The following is a 19,553-nucleotide window of genomic DNA, read 5'->3' on the forward strand; positions in this document are numbered from 1 at the left end:
GTTTCAGAATTCAAAATAAAATCTGAGAAACATAAAACACATTATGATGATTAGAATACATACACTGTATCAGATTTTATCTTGGTGAATGTTCATAGCATGTACTAGACATTTTGACTACTTGTACAAAGTACCCATGTGACTAAAAGCAACTGAGATCTATTTTGTGAACTGATAATTAAGTTCTGCTATATAAGACTATAAGTTATAAGTAATTATCATTTCTATTGGTAGAGGAATCTTGCTCCCTATGTCCAGGAAACTTTTTAAACTGTGATATATGAACCCATATGGGGTCTCTCACTGAATGTGGGGGTATGAAATTATGATTTTTTTTATCAATAAATGTTGAATTTGTATCCATATTTTATAAATATACTTATATAACCAGGGTAATGTAAAAATTTCTTTGGTTAAAAGGTATTGTTAGGGGAAAGTTTAAGAAATCCTTTCCTATACCAATAAAATCACAAGAATGATTTTTTAAAATACAACTTTCCATAAAATTCTTCATTGCCAAATGTTGGCAACTGTTTGCTTTCCTCTTCCTTTGTAAAAGAAAAAAATATCAGGCAGTTTTTTGCTATTTATTTTGATGAAAGACCAAAATGGTAAAGAGTAAATAATGGTAAAGAGTGGTAAAGAGGAAGCCGCAGTGACATTTTTGTTAAGCTCCCCAAAGGACTCCCTGCCAATTTTTAAAAGTTATAAAAGCATATCCATCCTTTATTGGAGAATCCCCCAAACTTTAGGGATAGTGTGGATATTGTTTAATTCTCAAAAAATATATAATGTTCCTTTTTTTATCACAATTTCATTAATCATAATCTTCACAATATTTTTTGAAACATTATTTATGGGAAATTTGCTGATCTCTACAATTTAAAAACTCTTAATTTTAAGGATTTGTCCTTTGCTGGGTGCAATTTTTGATTACAAAAAAAGATGAAGGATAAGATTACCAAAAATATTTTGGCTCCTTAAAGAAATTGAAAAGGAGAATGCACTCACTTTAGTTTTTCTGGGCTGCTAGATTCTAGTCTTTTTACAATCTGAAATGATTGTTTCCCCCATCCATGTCTTTCATGTATTAGAACGCTTATCAAGACAGTGGAAATGACCTAGAAGCAGAGGTAGAAACAAAGGAATTTGGCTGGAAGTGGCAAATTACTTTGACTTAAATAATCTTTGTTTCCGAGTCTTGGCAAATAATGTAACTCTTGAGATGAGAGCTGGAGTTTAGAAGAAAACCACAAGTAAATGAAAAATGTTTTCTAATTATTATTCATGGTCATGAAAAAGGGTGAATTATTGAATAAAAAGAAAAGAAAACTATGAAGAAGAGTTCTTTACATTTCAATTATTAGTCCTTTTGAATGAATATAGAATAATTCTCAAATTTCCTAGTCCAAACTAAAATAGAACTTAATAAGATTGGACAAATGTAACTCTAGTTTTGTAACCACTTAAGTAGTCACAATCCAAATAGTACTTTAAAGAGCTAAAAAAATTAAAATTAAAAAAAAAACTACCTGAAAGGGAGTGCAGGGGAAGGTATGCTGGGCATGAAATTAGGGCTTCCATTTTGCTTCAGCTAACATTTGCCTCCTGTGTGACCTTTGACAAGACATGAATCTCTCTGGGCTTCAGTTTCCTCATCTATAAAATGAGGGAGTAGAACTAATGGATCCAAGTCCTCTAAGAACCTTAAATCAATAATCCTATGGATCCATTACCTCCAGGTTCTCAACTCTCACTCAGGGGAAGATTTGGACACTTGGGAAAATGGAACTCAATATTTTTTCCAAATTAATTTTGCAGCATTTCTACTTACTACTTAGCTGGCCTTCTGCAAGTCATCTAAGTATGAGTTTCTTCTTCTGTAAAACGAAGGGGTCATATTAGATGGTTTCTAAGCTTCTCTTATATATCTCAGTCCTAGTTGAAAGAAGAGGGAATTGTGAATCTATAGTTCCTCTAGACAACCATATTTTTCTTGTGGCTATTTCATGGTTACCTACTTATTTCCTTCAAAGCATTTTTACTTTATTAATATGACTTGTATATTTGAAAAAATACCAGTTGCCAAAAACAAACCCCCCCTGCTGTTTTGGCATTCTTTGTTGAGAATAACATTGCCAGTTTCTATATTGGCAAAGGATGGGGTTTGCATTACTACATAAGTAATTGAAGGGGGGTGTTAAGCTGCAAACAATTCACACAAAGTGCTTTCTTTTCTGCTCAGTTCTCTAGTAAATTTTCCTGAAATGAAAAATATGGTGTGATTTTTCTTACCTTGCCAAAACTGGTGGCTGCTTTCCTACCACTGATCAAAATTATTGCTACCACTGACAAATCCATTAGATAGTGAGCTCCTTGAGGGCAGGGTCTGTTCTTTTTCTCTTTTTGTATCCCCAGCACCTAACATAGTGCCTGGCACATAGTAGATACTTAATATTCCTTGACAGAAATATACTTGATGAAATTGGTTCCACTGTGAGGAGGTGTGACAGATGGGATCACAGAACCATAAGTGGACAGGACCTTAGAGCCTGCCTTGTTCACTTAAATAGAAATGAAGAAGCTGAAGCACAGGGGTGCCCATGGCCACACAGAACTAAGATGTGAACCCAGGTTCTGTAACTACATTCATTGCTCTTTTCCACTGTATCATGCTATTTTGTCATCTCCACATTTTATGGCCTTTGGCTAAGAACCATTGCACCATAAAACTAATGGAGGGTCTAAATGATGTATCTTGCAAATGAAAATTCAGTAGTGCCAATGCAGATATAAAGCAACGCTAGTAATTTGACATAGCACATTATTATGAAATCAAGATTCCTAATGGCTGAGTACCTCCTTATTTAAAGTTGCATCTATATCAATGCTTAGCCTCTTCCAACACTTAAGTTTCTAACTTTTCCAACAAGGATTTCAAAGTTCATTTCTAACTACTGTTTTGTTTTGTTTTGTTTTTCTTTCAGATGATATAAATTGCCTAACCCAATTTACATGTCGAACTAACCTGTTTTGTTTCCCACTTCTATTAGTGACAGTCATGAATGGAATGTTATTTAATTTTAAATGTAAAGATCATTTTGGTAGTTTTTCTGGGAAGGTTTTTACTCTCAATGATGTGGTGAACTCAGGTAGCTTAGCAAACTAAATTGGGATGTTTTAATCATTGTGTCCATTTTGGAACCGTTTATGCATGAGGAAATCAAATTATGACTGCTGATGAAAATAATAGCAGAAATACATAAGCATACATATATACATGCAGATCTGTATAGACAGACATATGTTCATATGAACATATGTAAATAATCCCTTCACCTTTGAAAGAGTGTGTTTTCCTGTCCAGGACTCCAAAATCACTAAAATATACTGAGTCAAAAGACCCAGATTTGTGTGCCTTCTGAGCTCATCAATTACTAGCTGAATAATTGGAAATTAGTAGTCATTTAGCCCAGTTAGGTGGGTCAATGGATAGAGCACCAGACTTGAAGTCAAGAAGACATCTTCCTGAGCTCAAATCTGCCCTCACACACTTTGTAGTGTGACAAATGGGCAAGTCATTTAACTCTGTTTGCCTCAGTTCCATCACCTATAAAATGAGCTAGAGAAGGAAATGACAAACTCCAGTATCTTTGCCAAGAAAAGCCCAAATGGGATTACAGAGAATTGGACATGACTGAAGTAACTGAACAAGAAACAAAAATTATTGGGCATCTAAGTGGCACAGTGGATAGAGTGCTGGGCCTGGAGTCAGGATTTTCATCTTTCATTTTTCTTTTATTTGATAATGTAAGAATAAATATAGTGAAATGGGAAGTGAAACCCAAGATTTAAAAAAAAAATTAGTAATAGAACCTTTACGTAAGTTCAAATCTCTTGGCTCAGATTCTGAATTACTTCCCTCTTTCATTGTTTCTGGTCCTAATTTCAGATTTCCCATTCATATATACCACTAATGAAAGAATGAAAAAAAAAAAGTAGTTTCTGAATTGTTTTCCACTGCATTCGATTATAAGCTCCTTGCTGATTGGAACTGTCTTTTTGCCTCTTTTTTATATCCCTAGTACTTAGCACTTGGCACATAGGAAGCACTTAATAAATGTTTTATTTATTGATTAATTGATTGATATAGCAGCCAATAAAAAGTACATGATCTCAGGAGCTTTTGTTTGGGACTAGGGAGATCACAGTAAGGGAAATCATAGTACTAGTGTAGCTTTCCCTGATTGGATTACTTTTTGAGTATTGTGTTCAGTTCTGGATGTCATACCAACTGGACACTTCCTAGAAGGGGATGACTAGAATGAACAAGAGCTTCAAAATCATGCCATATGAAGATTAGTTGAAGGAACTAAGAATAAAAGCCTGGAGAAAATTTATGGGTGGGGCATAATAACTGTCTTCATATGTCTGAAGGGCTGACACTTGGAAGAAAGATTAAAATTATTCATTTTGGTTTCGGAAGACAGAAATAGAAGGAATAAGTAAAATTTTCAAAGAGGTAAGTAAGTTAAAGCTTAGTTTAGGAAAAGAGATTTCCTAATAATTAAAGCTATTCAAAACTGAAATTGGGCTGTCTACAGAGATAATGGGTTTCCTCCCAATGGAGGTTTTCAAACAAAGTCTGGGAGTTTATTGGATAACCTTTGAGATTTCTTCCAACTCTGAGATTATATAATTTTACTTTCAATAAACTTTGAGGGATCATGGCAAATAGAAGGGCTGGAAGAATAGAACGGAGCAATTATTGTCCTGACGGAAAAGGTAGATCCCAGAAAACTGTGGTCCATCAGACTTGATGTTGATTAATACTTAAATTGTAGAGCAGATTATTTAGCATTTGTTTTTTGACAATTTAAAAGATGATGTGGATTGCTTTGTATGTGCCAAGATGGGGCAGCAAGTAGGTGGCAAAGTAGATAGATAAAGTATACTGCCTGAAATGAGGAAGATTCAGCTTCCTAAACTCAAGTCTGACCACAGACACTTATTAGCTGTGTGGCACTGGACAAGTCACTTAACCTTGTTTGCATCAGCTCACCTGTAAAATGAGCCGAAGAAGGAAATGACAAACTGCTCTAGAATCTTTGCCACGAAAACCTCAAATGGGGTTATGAAAAGTTAGACATTGTAATAACTGAATAACAAAAATATATGTTAAGACACATTGAGGCACACTTTTTTTTCTGTCTGAGGTAAGGAATCAACCTGTATTTTCCCACAATGACTGAACTATTCAAAGGAGGAAGTAGAGGAATGGGAGAATTCCTTCTTATTCTTAGCAGATCTTGGAGGACTACAAGCACTGCTGCTTGACCTGCCTGTTAATAAATTTGAGTAGATTTGACTGACTGAGGTGTAATGCTTGGAGTATTAGGGGAGAGATGGATTTGGAGAACATCCATAGTGATTCTCCCATAATCTTTGTTGATTTTAGACAGATTTTTCCTCTTCTCTCCCTCTTTGCATTTCTACACAGAATATCAACTCCAAGAAGAAGCCTTTTATCAGCTGCTGTCAGAGGGAACAGTTCCAAAACAACTAGGGCTTATGTCTCAGGATCTTGGGGGGGGGGGCAGTCCTCAAAAGATCTCTTTCTTTCCTTCATGCCTGGGAAGACTCAGTCCACCAATATGAAAGAGTGAATTAGACTCATCATTACCAATGGATTGCTGTCAATTTCTTTATTTTTTGGTTTCCTTGAATTAATATATGGTCTTTACATACATTATTGCTATTGTTATTCATATGGATTTGTCTTTAAAGTGATTTTTTTTTGGATTGGTTCGTTTTTAAAATCAGAAAATTTAACAGCTTTAAGTGAACTTTCCTTTTGCACCTAATTTTGTTTAAAAGGCTTGGGAACTTTGTTTAGGAGCAAGTGTAAAACAAATTAGTGCAATATGTTTCATGTCACATCAGTACTAATATCAGTTTCTGACAAAGGGAGCTTTTGTAATGCCGGAGAAACTGAGGCAAGATAGAGATTAGAGAGTTTTTAATATTTTGGTTAAAAGGGAAAATTGTGCTGGAGGCATGCTGCCCCCAGGGTTGATATCCAAAGCATCCAGCAAACAATGTGAGTTCTCAGTGACGTGTGTGTATATGTATGTGTACATATACACATACATATACACACAGACGTGTGTGCATATGTATGTGTATATGTACACATACATATACACACACACATACATACATACACACACACACGGCTCAGCTACATGGGTAGACTGAGGCAGGGGCAGAGTCAGAGCATTGAGAGTGAGAACAGACTATCCGGTTCTGACAGGGTGGGGAGAGGCAACGGGCATTCTGGTAAATTGGGATAAAGAAGAACAATGACAGGATAAAGGATAGGACCATAAATTCTTGATGACAGAAGGAGTTAGGAGCCAGGAAGTCTGAATTTCCCCTTATCCTCCCCCTTATCTTGAGTCTCACATTGACAATTTATAACCTTAGAGCAAGTGGCCCTCAGTCTTAATGAACCAGAGAAGGGTTTAGCAACTAAAGAGATTGAGGCAGAAAAAGTAGGGAAATTGAGGCAGAACCAATTTAGGGAAACTGAGTCAGGACAATTAGGGAAACAGGACAATTAAAGAGAACCGTGGCACAACACTTTCAATTCATGAATGGATCTTTCCATTTCTTATGGATAGCTTGGTGCTTTCTAATAGAATGATCATTTCAGAGCTCAGAAACATTGCATTTGAATGGACTTTAAATGATGCCTGCCTGTCTTTGGTTCCCCAGATTGCCATGTTTGTGCTGCATCTGGGCAGTGCCACTTTCTTGCTAACAGAGCCTGTGATCAGTGCAATGACAACTGGAGCTGCTACCCATGTTGTGACCTCACAAGTCAAGTATCTTCTTGGAATGAAAATGCCATATATCTCAGGACCATTGGGATTCTTTTATGTGAGTTTATCATGTTCTTTTTCTTTCCTTTATTTATTTATTTATTTTGCTTTTTCACCGTCAAATTCAACAAGAAGAATGTAGTTTGTATCTATATTAGGATCTGAAACCTAGAGCTGGAAGGAACCTCAGAGTCATCTGGATCAACTCCTTCATTTTACAAATGAAGAAGTTGTGTTCTAGGGCCTTTAAATGGCTTGTCCAAGGTCATAGAGGAAGTAACAGAACCAGAATTCAAACTTAGATCTCTTGATCTCATGATTTTAAGTTGTAGTTTTTCCTTTGTGAAATAATAATAAAAGTAGTAACAATAATAAATAATTGCTGACATTTCTACAGCACTTTAAAGGGCTTTACATGCATCATCACAATGGAGTTTTACAATTCTTCAAGGTAGGTGTTGCAATTATTATTATTCTCATTTTACAAATTAGGAAACTAAAGTTTAAAAAGTTTAAGTGGCTTTGTCTAGAGTCATATAGTTTTTAGGTACTGGATTCAGTATTCAAACTCGGATTTCCCAAACTGTAAGTTTGGGAACTATACTATGCTAAACTGTTTCTCTAGATACTTTCTGTTCAAATAAGATATTCTAGGATTTTTGGGATACAATTTAGAAAGAAAAATAGTTAATTTAAAATTAATCACTTACGAAGCAAACTAAATCCATACTGCATTTGGGTAAGGATAAGAACAAATGACTATTTTAGTTTTCTTTAAACATGCTATTAAATTCACTCTTTAACCATCTAACCCAAAACTGACCCAGTTTCCTAACAAAACCATATGTCATATAAAATTCTTCCCATGACTTTCAGCCAGAATCCTGGTAAAACACTAGCAGAAAGACCCCATTTTCAGACAGCTAATTCAGCAGCAAGCCACCTGGCCTTAAGGGGAAAAAAGGTTGTTAGGTTTGTGTATTGGTTTAATTTTTTTTGTCCTGAAGTGGGCTGTCATAGAATTTGACTTAAAAAACCATGATTTACTAAGAGTCATAATTTTCCCTTACCTATTGAATAAGTTAAATTATAATCAGCAAATTTTTAGGATCAGACAAACTTGCCTGGTATCTGCTTAAGCTCAGGTCTGCTAGTGATGTTAAAGATTATTTCACTATGGCATTTTTGGATTCATTAGTGGTTATGTAATGAAACCTGGCTCTGGACCCTGTCAATTTGCGATCATATTTTGCCTCAGTTGCTTACTACTTGTATAACTTTTGGCAAATCATTTAATCCCTTGGGCTTCAGTTTCCTTGACTAAAGTAGAATGGATTGGGCTTCCTTCTAGTTCTAGATTGATTTTATAAGCATTTGCTTAAAAAGGTTAAAGCAGATTTAAGTAGTATGCCTATTACTGATTAGTCTATTTAAAGTCTTTCCCTTGGATGGATGTCATATGGATTGTGGGAATTAATGTCAGAATATAATCTTAATATCTGCAGGACTTTAATTCAACAGACTGGAGACTATCATCTAGGAGATGCTATAAATAGAAGATAATGCTTTCAAAGTACTGAAAGTTGACTTTCAAAGTCAAGTCAACAAGCATTCATAAAGTGCCTATGATATATACATGACACTTGTCAGTTCAAGTGGGAAGCAAACAGAGACATAACATCATACCACTTTATGGGGCTGGCATTATGCTTTGGGCTAATTGATCAAAGGCTGAAGGACACAGAGGTTGGGCACCAGGATCTATCAGGAAAATCTCATAGCTGGGAATTTATTAAGCAATTCAAGATGGATAACTATTTTTGAAGTTTAATTTATTATGAATACCTCAGCCAGGAATGCCTTTGTTTGCTGAGGAAATTAGAAAACCAGTCAACAGGGCCATCTTCTCTAGAAAATGGAACACCAAAATTCATCATCAATTTAACTTCAGACTCCAGATTAAACAAATTAAAAGTTTCATTTAGTTTTATTCTATGCTGAATTGCATAATTCAGATGTTGTTACACTTTAGCATTTTCATCAGAATCACAAAATCATAGAATTTTAGAGTTAGAATAGGCTTCAGCAACCATCTAATCCTTTCAATACCCCAAAGAATCCCAAATACAAGATATGCATTAGGGATAATCTTAACCTTTGCTTGAAGATCTCCAATGATAAGAAACCCACTATCTCCTAGAGAAGCTCATTATACTTTTGTTGACCTGTGGGATATATTCAATAGCAAATAGCTAATGGAATAAACAGTAATGAGGCTATGATAATTTATTCATACTAATAGGTTTATTTCCTCTGATCAGACTTATAATTCCATTGGTATAAGAACCTTTCAATGAGATAATTATCTCTGTCAATGAACATTTGTGCTCTTTCTCAGCAGCATATTGTCTTAGAGAATGCTCTAAGCAATGAAAGCTTGTTACTTTCTTTAGAATCACAAAGCAATTTGTCAGAGGCAAAATTTGAACTCAGGTCTTCTAATTCCAAGGCTAGCTCTCTGTATTCATTATGCCTGCTACTTTGTCTACTAAGTTATAGGTAGGTAATAGGTTTAGGTATTTATGTGTGGAGAATGGATGATCATGTTCCCAAGAAACTCATAAAAAACTGAAACTGAATTGGGAAGAAGCTATAAGCAGGAAAAATAGAATTTTTTTTAAAGAATTCACTAAACTATAGTAGTAAATATGATACTTTTGAGAAACTTTATAGAACTTTAAGGCAGCTATGATGAGTGGGGAAAGGTTTTTTTATTGTTGGTTGTTTAGTTTATTTGGTTTTAGGCTAAGTCTTTAGAATCTAGGAAATGGACCCAGAATGATAATAGATTTTGCAATTAATGCATCTATCATCACAAATACAAAGATAGTCTTCCCATGTACAATAGATGAAAATGTCTATTGGGAGTGAATTGGTCTTTTCAACACATACAGACAGTCTTTATGTTCTGAATTAGAGCTCCTATGTAGGGGGTGAGCTATATTGATTAATGAGTAAGTGGAAACAAACTCACTTAATCTATAAACCTATCTGGACCACACTAAATCATATTTCATATTCCATCCAACATTCCACTTGGACCAACTTCCTATCTGTCCTGCCACTACCTCATTTCTTCCCATATGGACCAGCACTTTTTGGTCTGCAATTCTAGCAATTGTGCCCTTGGTCCCTGAGGTATAATCCATCAGTTTAAGAATTCTCGCCTTTCCATTTGGCCAATACTGCTTTGCAAGGTATTCTTCTCATTGGATTTTTGTACCTCTTTTACTATTTCACTTATTCTGTTTTTATATTATTTTCTTTAGTATTCTTTTTTGCCTCCTTTACCAAGTTGCTGACTCTTTTTTCATGATTTTCTTGCATCATATCATTTCTCTTCCTAGTTTTTCTCTACTTCTATTACTTGATTTAAAAAAAAAATCCATATGAACTCTGTATTAGTGTCAATTTTACCACATCCCTTTCAACATTTATCATTTTCTTTTTTCTGTCCTATTAGTCAATCTAATAGATATGAGATAGTATCTTAGTATTGTTTTAATTTGTATTTCTCCAATCAATAGTGATTTAAAGCATTTTTGTATGGTTATAAACAGCTTTGGTTATTTAATCTGAAAACTTAATATTTTTCATTATTTATCATTTGGGGAATGGCTAATTTTTTGTGAATTTGACTCATTTCATTCTTTTGGCTTTATTTTATTGTTTCTTGCTATCTCGTAGAGTCATTAGCTTATAATACTAATTTTTAAGAAATTATTTTCTTCAATGAAATTTTGTACCTCTTTTTCTATTTGGCCAATTCTAATTTTAATGAATTTCTTCAGTGAATTTTTGTGCCTTTTTCCATTTGGCCAATACTGCTTTGCAAGGTATTCTTCTCATTGGATTTTTGTAACTCTTTTACTATTTCACCTATTCTGTTTTTATATTATTTTCTTTAATATTCTTTTTTGCCTCCTTTACCAAATTGCTGACTCTTTTTTCATGATTTTCTTGCATCATACTCATTTCTCTTCCTAGTTTTTCTCTACTTCTATTACTTGATTTAAAAAAAAAATCCATTTGAACCCTTGTATTGTTTGAAGCTACATTTTTTTTTCTTGGAGGCTTTGGATATAGGGCTTTTGACTTAGTTGTCTTACAGTTTTTTTTTCTGTTGTTTGCTCTTTTTCCCAGTTTTTTTCTCTGCTAAAGTGGGGCTCTTCTTTTAGGGGTTCTGAATACTGTCCCAAGCTTCAGAGCCTTACACTTTTAGGAACCTGTGAATTTTCAGTTCTTCCAAAGTATTATAATCCAAGGAGAGGTGTGTTGTGGACAATGCTCTGTTCTGTGAGAGACTACAAGTACTCCTTTCTGCCTTATAACTGGGATTAGGATTCCTGCTTCATGGAGGCCATAAACTCTGACATACTACTGCTCCTCCTTAACCTGGTACTGCCACCCAGGACTGCGACTGGATCTGAGTATAAGCAAAGTAATGGAGTTATGCCCCAATGCCAGCAAGGAAACTGCTATAATCTCCCTCTGAACAGTTGTTTCGCCCCTTTGCCATATGTGGCAAAAGTAGCTCCTACAGCTGCTGATTCATTCAATCCCAATATCTGGTTCTGGATTGCATGGGCCTGATTCTGCACTGGTGCTGCCAGCACTGAACTGCGCCACATTCTCATTTTGGTGTGATGGACTTTTCCTGCCAAATTTTTAAGTTATCTGGGTTGGAAAATTATTTCACACTGTTGTATCGTGGGTTCTGCTACTTTAGGATTTGTTTTAGGACTTTTTAAAAAAGATCTTAGAAAGGTTTAGGGAAAAGATCAGGGGAGTCCCTGTTTCTATCATCTTGGCTGTGCTCCCAATCACTAGAATATTATTAGCCTATTGGTTGGTCCCCTTGCTTCAAGTCTCTCCCCACTCAATCCATTTTCCATGCATTTGTGAAATTTGATCTTCCTAAAGTGCAACTCATCTCATTCTCTGTGGTCATATTGAACTAGTCAATAGAACAACAAACTACAATACTCTCTATTACTTCCAAGATCACATATAAATCCCTCTTTTTGGATTTCAAAGTTCTTGTTAAATTAGTCCCTTCCTACTTTTTCAGTCTTCTCATACCTTATAGTTTTCTTCATGTATTCTGCTGTCCAGTGACTGGCTATCTTATTCTTGCACAGACCCCACATCCCTACTTTCTTATGGGCTCTTCCCCAGGTCTGGAATGTTCTCCCTCCTCATCCCTGACTCCTGGCTTCCTTTAAGTCCCTCTTTCTGCAAGAAATCTTTTTTTTTTGGGGGGGGGCATCTTCCTTAATACCTTTTGTTGTTGTTGTTGATCATTAATTTCTTTTGTATAGACAATGGTTATTTGAATGTTATCTTCTCCGTTTGATTTTGAGCTCTTTGAGGGGATAGACTTTGTTGGTTTTTGGTTTTTGGTTTTGCCCTTCTTTTTATTCCTCAGTGTTTAGTGAAGTGCCTAGCACATAGTAAACAGTTAAGAAATGCAATTAACTAGTTGCCAAATGAGGATACTGAGGTCCAGGAAGGACGAGTTCCATGTGGAACACTCCCTGTGAGATACCTGATTTTCTTAGACCAACAGAAAAAGAATAATGGCACAACAAAGTAATTTATTATAGAAAACTTTAGAAGGAAGACAGCAAGTAGAAGTGTTATTATTGTATGATATTTAGTCTCATAAGACTAAATTAAGAGGCAATATTACATGATGGAAAAAGCACTTGATTTTATTTAACTATAAGACTCAGTTTTAATCCTGGCTCTGCTCCTTAACCACCTATCTTAGCAACAATTTCCTTGGGCTTCCCTTTCCCTAACCACAAAATGCTGGCTGAACTAGAGAATCTATAGGCAGTCTTCCTGTTTTAATCCTATGATATAAGAAAAAAAAAGTCTCAGGACTCAGACATCCCCCTGCTTTTTATCTTAATAAAACTGATATCTTGATGTAGCTTTAAAACCAATCAACAAGTAGTAATTAAGCTCCTACAATGTGCCAGATAGCAAAGTAGAGTGCTCAGGGTGGAATCAGGAAAACCTGACTTTAAATCCAACTTCAGGCAATTACTACTGTTTAACTCTGGGTAAATCACTTCATCTCTGTTTACTTTAATCTATTGAAGAAGAAAATGGCAAGATACTGCAGTATCTTTGCCAAGTAGACTCCATGGACTATGGTGTTCTGTGGTCCATGGAGTCATGAAAAGTTGAAGGAAACTGAATGAGTTTTTAAAAATGTGCCAGGCACTGTGTAAGACTTTGGAGATGCAAATGCAACGATGAACAGCCCTTGCACTCAAGGAGCCTATATCCCAATGAATGGATGAAATCCATTAAGGATAGTGGTGACTTGGAAAGGTAGCTTTGGTCAGGGTCACTGGCAATAAGTAGAGCCACAGGATATTAGTTTCAGTTCTTTCCGGTGGGAGTATTAATATTGATTTGACAATATTGTCAAAGGTGTAATGGGTAGGATTACTGAGTATATTGTCATAAATCATGAGTTAGAAAGGGAGATTATAGACTCTATTCTATCTATAGATAGATAGATGACGGATGAGGAAACTAGTCCAGAGAATTTAAATGATTTTCTGGAGGCCAAATAAGTAATCAGTGTCCTGTTTAAAATACCATAATTATTTCTAAATGTAAATTTTTATATACACTAAAATTATAATATTCTCTCTCTGTCTCTGTCTCCATCCCTGTCTCTCTCTCTGTCTCTGTCTCTGTCTTGTCTCTCTTTCTTTCTCTCTCTCTCTCTCTCTCTCTCTCTCTCTCTCTCTCTCTCTCTCTCTCTCCCCCTCTCCCTCCCTCCCACCTTTCTCCTCCCTCCTCCTGCTATGCTTATCTTTGTGTGTATAACATATTTAAATATCTATGTAATATAACTGAAGGCTTACCTACTCAGTATTCTCTCATATTCTCATTATAGGTAACAAACTCAAAATGTTTTCTTGACATGTAAAATTGTTATTTTATACCTGTCGCATTGATGGTAAACAAGATTGCATTTTGTTCTCAGATGAACACAGTGCCAGAGAAGTGAAAGCATTTTTTTTAACAGAACTACAGATTCAGATTTATGAAGAGTCTCAGGTCATCTTCTTCTATCCCAGGTGAAGGATAAATGTAATTTGTAATTTCTTAGACAAAAAAGTCTTTGCTTTTAAATCTCCAGAGACTGAGGACTTCCTATTCTCCCCAGCTACTCACTAAGATGGTCCATAATAATGAAGAAAGTTTTCCTTGATCTTAAACTCAAATCTATCTAACTTCTAACTATTATGCCTCATGATCTCTGGAGACAAAAAGAACAATTCTAATCTTTCTCTCATATGAAAACCCTTTAAATACTTGAAAGTCTCCCTTTCCTTATCCTGTTCTTCTTTAGGCTAAATTTTCCTATTCCGCCTACTTAGTATCATTTGGCAACCAAGGTCTTATGATGAAAATGTTGTAGAATTAGAGATTTGGTGGCTGCTGACAGCTGACTCCAAGCTGAATTCATATTACTTTTAATTGGTGTGGTTTTCACTATGCATTATGAGGATAAGATATTGAGAAGGGAAGTTCTTGGTTTTTGAGAGTATAGCACTTTGGTCCATTTATGCATGTACCCAGCTCCTGTCTGTTTTGAGCTTAATACAGTAAAATGTTGTTTCCTGGCATGTTGGTGGATGAAGTCATTACTTAGTCAAAAACATGTGGTTTGCTAAGAGTTATACTTAATCTTGGAATACCATACTATGCATGGTTTACTAGGGGCAATTGGAATGTACTTGTTAGTATGATCAGTTTTAGAGTAATCAGTACTATAAATGAAAGCTTCAAGTTGCCTCTGGATCATATTCATAGGGGAGATAAACCCAGAGAAGAGTCATGGGATTAAGATGCCCAAATAAAGGCACAAATTACCCTTCATCTGGAATATGGTAAAAGATATCTCAAACGGTTTTTCTATCACTACTGTCTCTCCCATCCAAAGCTAGTAGAGCAGTCTTCTAAATGCACAACTCTGATCACAGCAACTCCTTTCTCAGAACCTTCGATGTTTGTTGATTGCATATAGAATTAAATACAAACACTATTCCCTGCATTTCAGGCTCTTTAACATTCTAGAAAAACTGGACTATTTGTCTAGTTTAAAAGTTATTCTATGCTTATATTTCTATCTTTAAGATTCCTTTTCTTTCATCTTTACCTTTTTAAAAAAAATCATTCAATAAATGTTTTTTAAGTAGTCAATCACTCATCAATCAGTAAGTTTTTATTAAGCACCTATTGTATGCCAGACACTGTTCAAAGAAGTAAGGATACAAAAAGAGAAAAAATATGTCCCTGTCCTCAGAGATATTACAGTCAAATAAGAGACACTATTAAATGCATATATACAAATCAAATATAGGATTTGATAAATCCTATCATAGGATAAATAAGAACAATTAACAAAGGGACAGGACAAGGAATTAAGAATGTTTGGGAAAGACTTGTACTAAAAAGGAGCTTTTTAGTTAAGCATAAAAGCAGCCAGAGAGGTCAACAGGTGGAACAGGGGAAAGAAAAGTGTTCTGGGCATGGCTGATAGCCAGAGGAAATTTCTAGAGCCAAGAGATAAGAGTGATTTCTTTGTGGAGCAGCCAAGAGGCCACTGTTACTGACTCAAAGAGTACATGCTGGGGAATAAGGTGGATTTATTAGGCATGATCTGTTCCTACTAAAGCCATGATAGCTCTTTGTAGTCACTGAATTTAAAAAATCTATCTAGTAGAAGAGATAAATTATGTACATAAATAACTTAAAAATTAGAATATGTGTTTAGAAAAAATACAAAATCCTACGAAGTACAAAGAAAAACAACTGCTTTCAACTATTGGATAAAACGAAACCTTAGTTTCTGAACTGGACCTTATAGAATAAATAGCATTTCCTTTTTTGGCAAGTCTGCTAAACTGATAGGAAAAATAATGCAGATAAAATTTACTTAGCTTCTTCAGCTTCACAAAATCAAAATGGATAAGTCATGATTACAGAGTATTTTGCTTGAGAAAGGTCTGGGGTTTTTAGTGGACTGCAAGGTCAATATGAATTAATACTGTAATTTGCTTCCCCAACACTAATACTATCTTAGTTTGCATTTATCTTGGAAAATATGGTTTGTAAGAGGAAGCAGATGATATTGTTTTGCTCTAGCTGAATCACTTTTGGTATATTGTGTTCAGTATTAGGACCCATAGTTTAGGAAAAACTAGACAACATCCAAAGAAAAGCCATCAGAATAAGAAAGATTGAATCTGTGCCTTATGAAAATCGATTGAAGGAATTGAAGATGTTTTTTCGGAAGAAGAGACGTGATTGTCATTGAGTTTCTACAGCAGTGTTGTTTGGAAGAGGGATAGGCTTACCGTGTTCGGTGCCAGAAGACAAAATGAAGAACAAAAGTTGCAAAAAGGTAAATTGAGGCTTAATTTCAGAAAACAAAACAAAACAAAAGAATTAGAACTGTCCAACACAGAAATGCAAAAACCTCAGGAGGTAATGAATAAATAAAGTCCCCCTTCACTGGCTCATTCCAAGCAAATGTCTGCACAGATAGCTGCTTCTCAGCTGTCTGACAGTGAGGATTTCTGTTCTGTTGTCTATGTATGGGGCAGTGGGAGGATGCTTCTGAGATTCCCTCTCATGCTGGAATTCTTTGACATGATGATTTCCTGGAGTCAAGGGCTAGATTTTATTAATCTTCATAAAGCATAAGGAAAAGACACACACATACACACCCACAAAGAGACAGAGACAAAGACAAAAACTGAGACAGAGATGTAGAGATAGAAGAGACACAGAGAGGGCAGGGTGGGGGAAAAGAGAGAGAAAGAGGGGAAGAGAGAGAAGAGAGAGAGAAATAGAGACAGAGAAAGAGAAGGAGAGAGAGATAGAGACAGAGAGAGGGAGAGAAAGAAAAAGAGACAGAGAGAAAAAAACAGACACAGAGAGAGACACAGAGACAGAGAGAGACACATAGACAGAGAGTCATAGAGAGAGAGAGAGAGAGAGAGAGAGAGAGAGAGAGAGAGAGAGAGGCAGACAGACAGACACAGAGAGAGATAGAGCGAGAAACAGAGAGAAAAAGAGAGACAGAGAGAGAGAGAGACAAAGAGAGACAGTGAGAAACAGAGAGAGAGAGACACATACAGAGAGAGAGAGAGAAAGACAGAAAGAGACAGAGAGACACAGAGAGAGATAGAGCGAGAAACAGAGAGAGACAGAGAAAGAGAGAGAGAGAGACAGAGTGAGAAACAGAGAGAGATAGAGCGAGAAACAGAGAGAGACAGAGAGAGAGAGACAGAGTGAGAAACAGAGAGAGAGACACACATACACAGAGAGAGAGAGAGACAGAGAGACACAGAGAGAGATAGAGCGAGAAACAGAGAGAGACAGAGAGAGAGACAAAGAGAGACAGAGTGAGAAACAGAGAAACACACACACACACACACACAGACAGAGACAGAGACAGACACAGAGAGAGATAGAACGAGAAACAGAGAGAGACAGAGAGAGAGAGAGACAAAGAGAGACAGAGTGAGAAACAGAGAGAGACACACACACACACACAGAGACACAGAGAGACACAGAGAGATAGAGCGAGAAACAGAGAGAGAGACAAAGAGAGACAGAATGAGAAACAGAGAGAGAGAGAGAGACACACACACACACACACACACAGAGACAGAGACAGACACAGACACAGAGAGAGCTAGAACGAGAAACAGAGAGAGAGAGAGAGAGACAAAGAAAGACAGAGTGAGAAACAGAGAGAGAGAGACACACACACACACACACACACACACACACACACAGAGACACAGAGAGAGATAGAGCGAGAAACAGAGAGAGAGAGAGACAAAGAGAGACAGTGAGAAACAGAGAGAGAGAGAGAGACAAAGAGAGACAGTGAGAAACAGAGAGAGAGAGACACACACACACAGATAGAGAGAGAGAGAGAGACAGACAGACAGACAGACAGACAAAGAGATAGACACACTGAGAGTGAGATCATCCTGGAGAAGCAACCTATGTAATCTTGTTTTTTAGATTGCACTGGAAAAGCCTAGACAATGTTTTGGAGGTTTCCAGTTTAAAGGAATATTGCCCTCTATTGGCATGAGAAACTTCAATACAGACCAGTCTAAGATGTATGCTGTAACAAATACATAGCGAAAAAAAAATTGACTGGCAGTATTAGAGACATAAAGAAAATATTTTTGTCTTGAAAAGTTTGCTTTTATATTAACTTTATATGTCTCTGACTTCCTCTGACTTGCTTTATTCTTTAACATGAACCTCCCACTCAAGATAGAGAAAAATTTTCACTTTTTAGAATTTTTTTTCAAAATATCATTGAGAAATGATGAAGTATCACTTTATTGGAAAGGATGTTTTCCCCGAAAGGCACTATAAAAATTTCAAAAATTCCTAGCGCATATTAGCACATGTGGATTTCTTTGAGATGGCGCCAGTATCTCAGTCAGCAGCAGCATACAATGAATTTGGCAAAGCTCGTTGCCATGACATCAGTTTTATATGCATACTGTAGTACATAATTGTGTACAGTTCTATACATCAGATCAAAAAGCAAAAGACAAGTTTGGCAATACATTCATACTACCCTTCTTGGAAGTTTTATTTTCCCCTTAAAAATGTAGCATTTCAGTATTGGAAAATAATTTCATTTTCTCCCTTCTAACTCTTCCCCACAATCCCTTCCACCACCCCTAATATATACACACGCTTAACTACAAGCACTTTTCTGGTTTGGATACCCCTTAGGGCTGAAAAGCAGGAATCAAGAATGTTAATAAAGTGGGATAGAAACGTCAAAAGAGAAGCTGGGCCAATGAAACATTTTCTTTTATAGAGAATGAGATCACAATTAAATGTGTACAAATGAGTTTTCTATGTGGAGAACAAATCTCCTTTGAAGACATAGGGCCTTTGGGATTTTGGAATAAAGAACGTGCTTCAGTGATTTATTAAATCCCACATTTTCTGTGTCGATATTGTGACATTCCTCTTGTACATCACAGTATACCCTGAAAAATGGCTGGAGTAAATGACGGGGGTGGAGAGAAGGCATTGCCGAGGTCCAGCTTGATTCAATCAGTGATGTGGGGAACAGACAATGTGGCAGGTCCAATTCGGACATGGAACAATTATATGGGAATTTGTAACAAAGGTTACCCTCGTATTCTATATCAGAGAGCAAATATTTTTGCAACTCAACCATCTTGGGCTATTCTCCTTCCAACCCCCACAAGTCACTGAAAAAATGCATCACCACAAAATCCAGTATTTTCAAGTAATTCAACTTAAACTCATTTTTCTAAACAAGGGATGGCTGGATGCCACCTGGGCCTTGGAATGCTGAATTGCAAGTTTGCTCCAAAAAGGTTTCACATACCCATTCTGCCTCTGGCATTTTTACTTATACCATGTTTCCCCCAGCTAAGATTTGGGTCTCCAGCTTAAATTGTCCCCTGCAGGGGCAGCCAATGGAGTTATTCCCAATGTGGGTTGCATTTACTGATCAGAATGTTGGGATGGAATCTTTCTTAATAAATGGAATGT

The 19,553-nt window shown here is 36.2% G+C and overlaps 1 protein-coding gene across 1 annotated transcript in view; it reads left to right on the forward strand.

Annotated features, from left to right (window-relative positions):
* Positions 1-19,553, forward strand: part of SLC26A7 (solute carrier family 26 member 7) — a 306,162-nt gene that overhangs the window by 170,987 nt on the left and 115,622 nt on the right. Inside the window, exon 6 of the mRNA XM_051970834.1 lies at positions 6,778-6,942. Coding sequence (XP_051826794.1) covers positions 6,778-6,942 — 165 coding nt within the window. The remainder of the gene's footprint in view (positions 1-6,777; positions 6,943-19,553) is intronic.

This window comes from Antechinus flavipes, chromosome 1 (genome assembly GCF_016432865.1).
Source record: "Antechinus flavipes isolate AdamAnt ecotype Samford, QLD, Australia chromosome 1, AdamAnt_v2, whole genome shotgun sequence".
NCBI classification, from domain to species: Eukaryota; Metazoa; Chordata; class Mammalia; order Dasyuromorphia; family Dasyuridae; genus Antechinus; species Antechinus flavipes.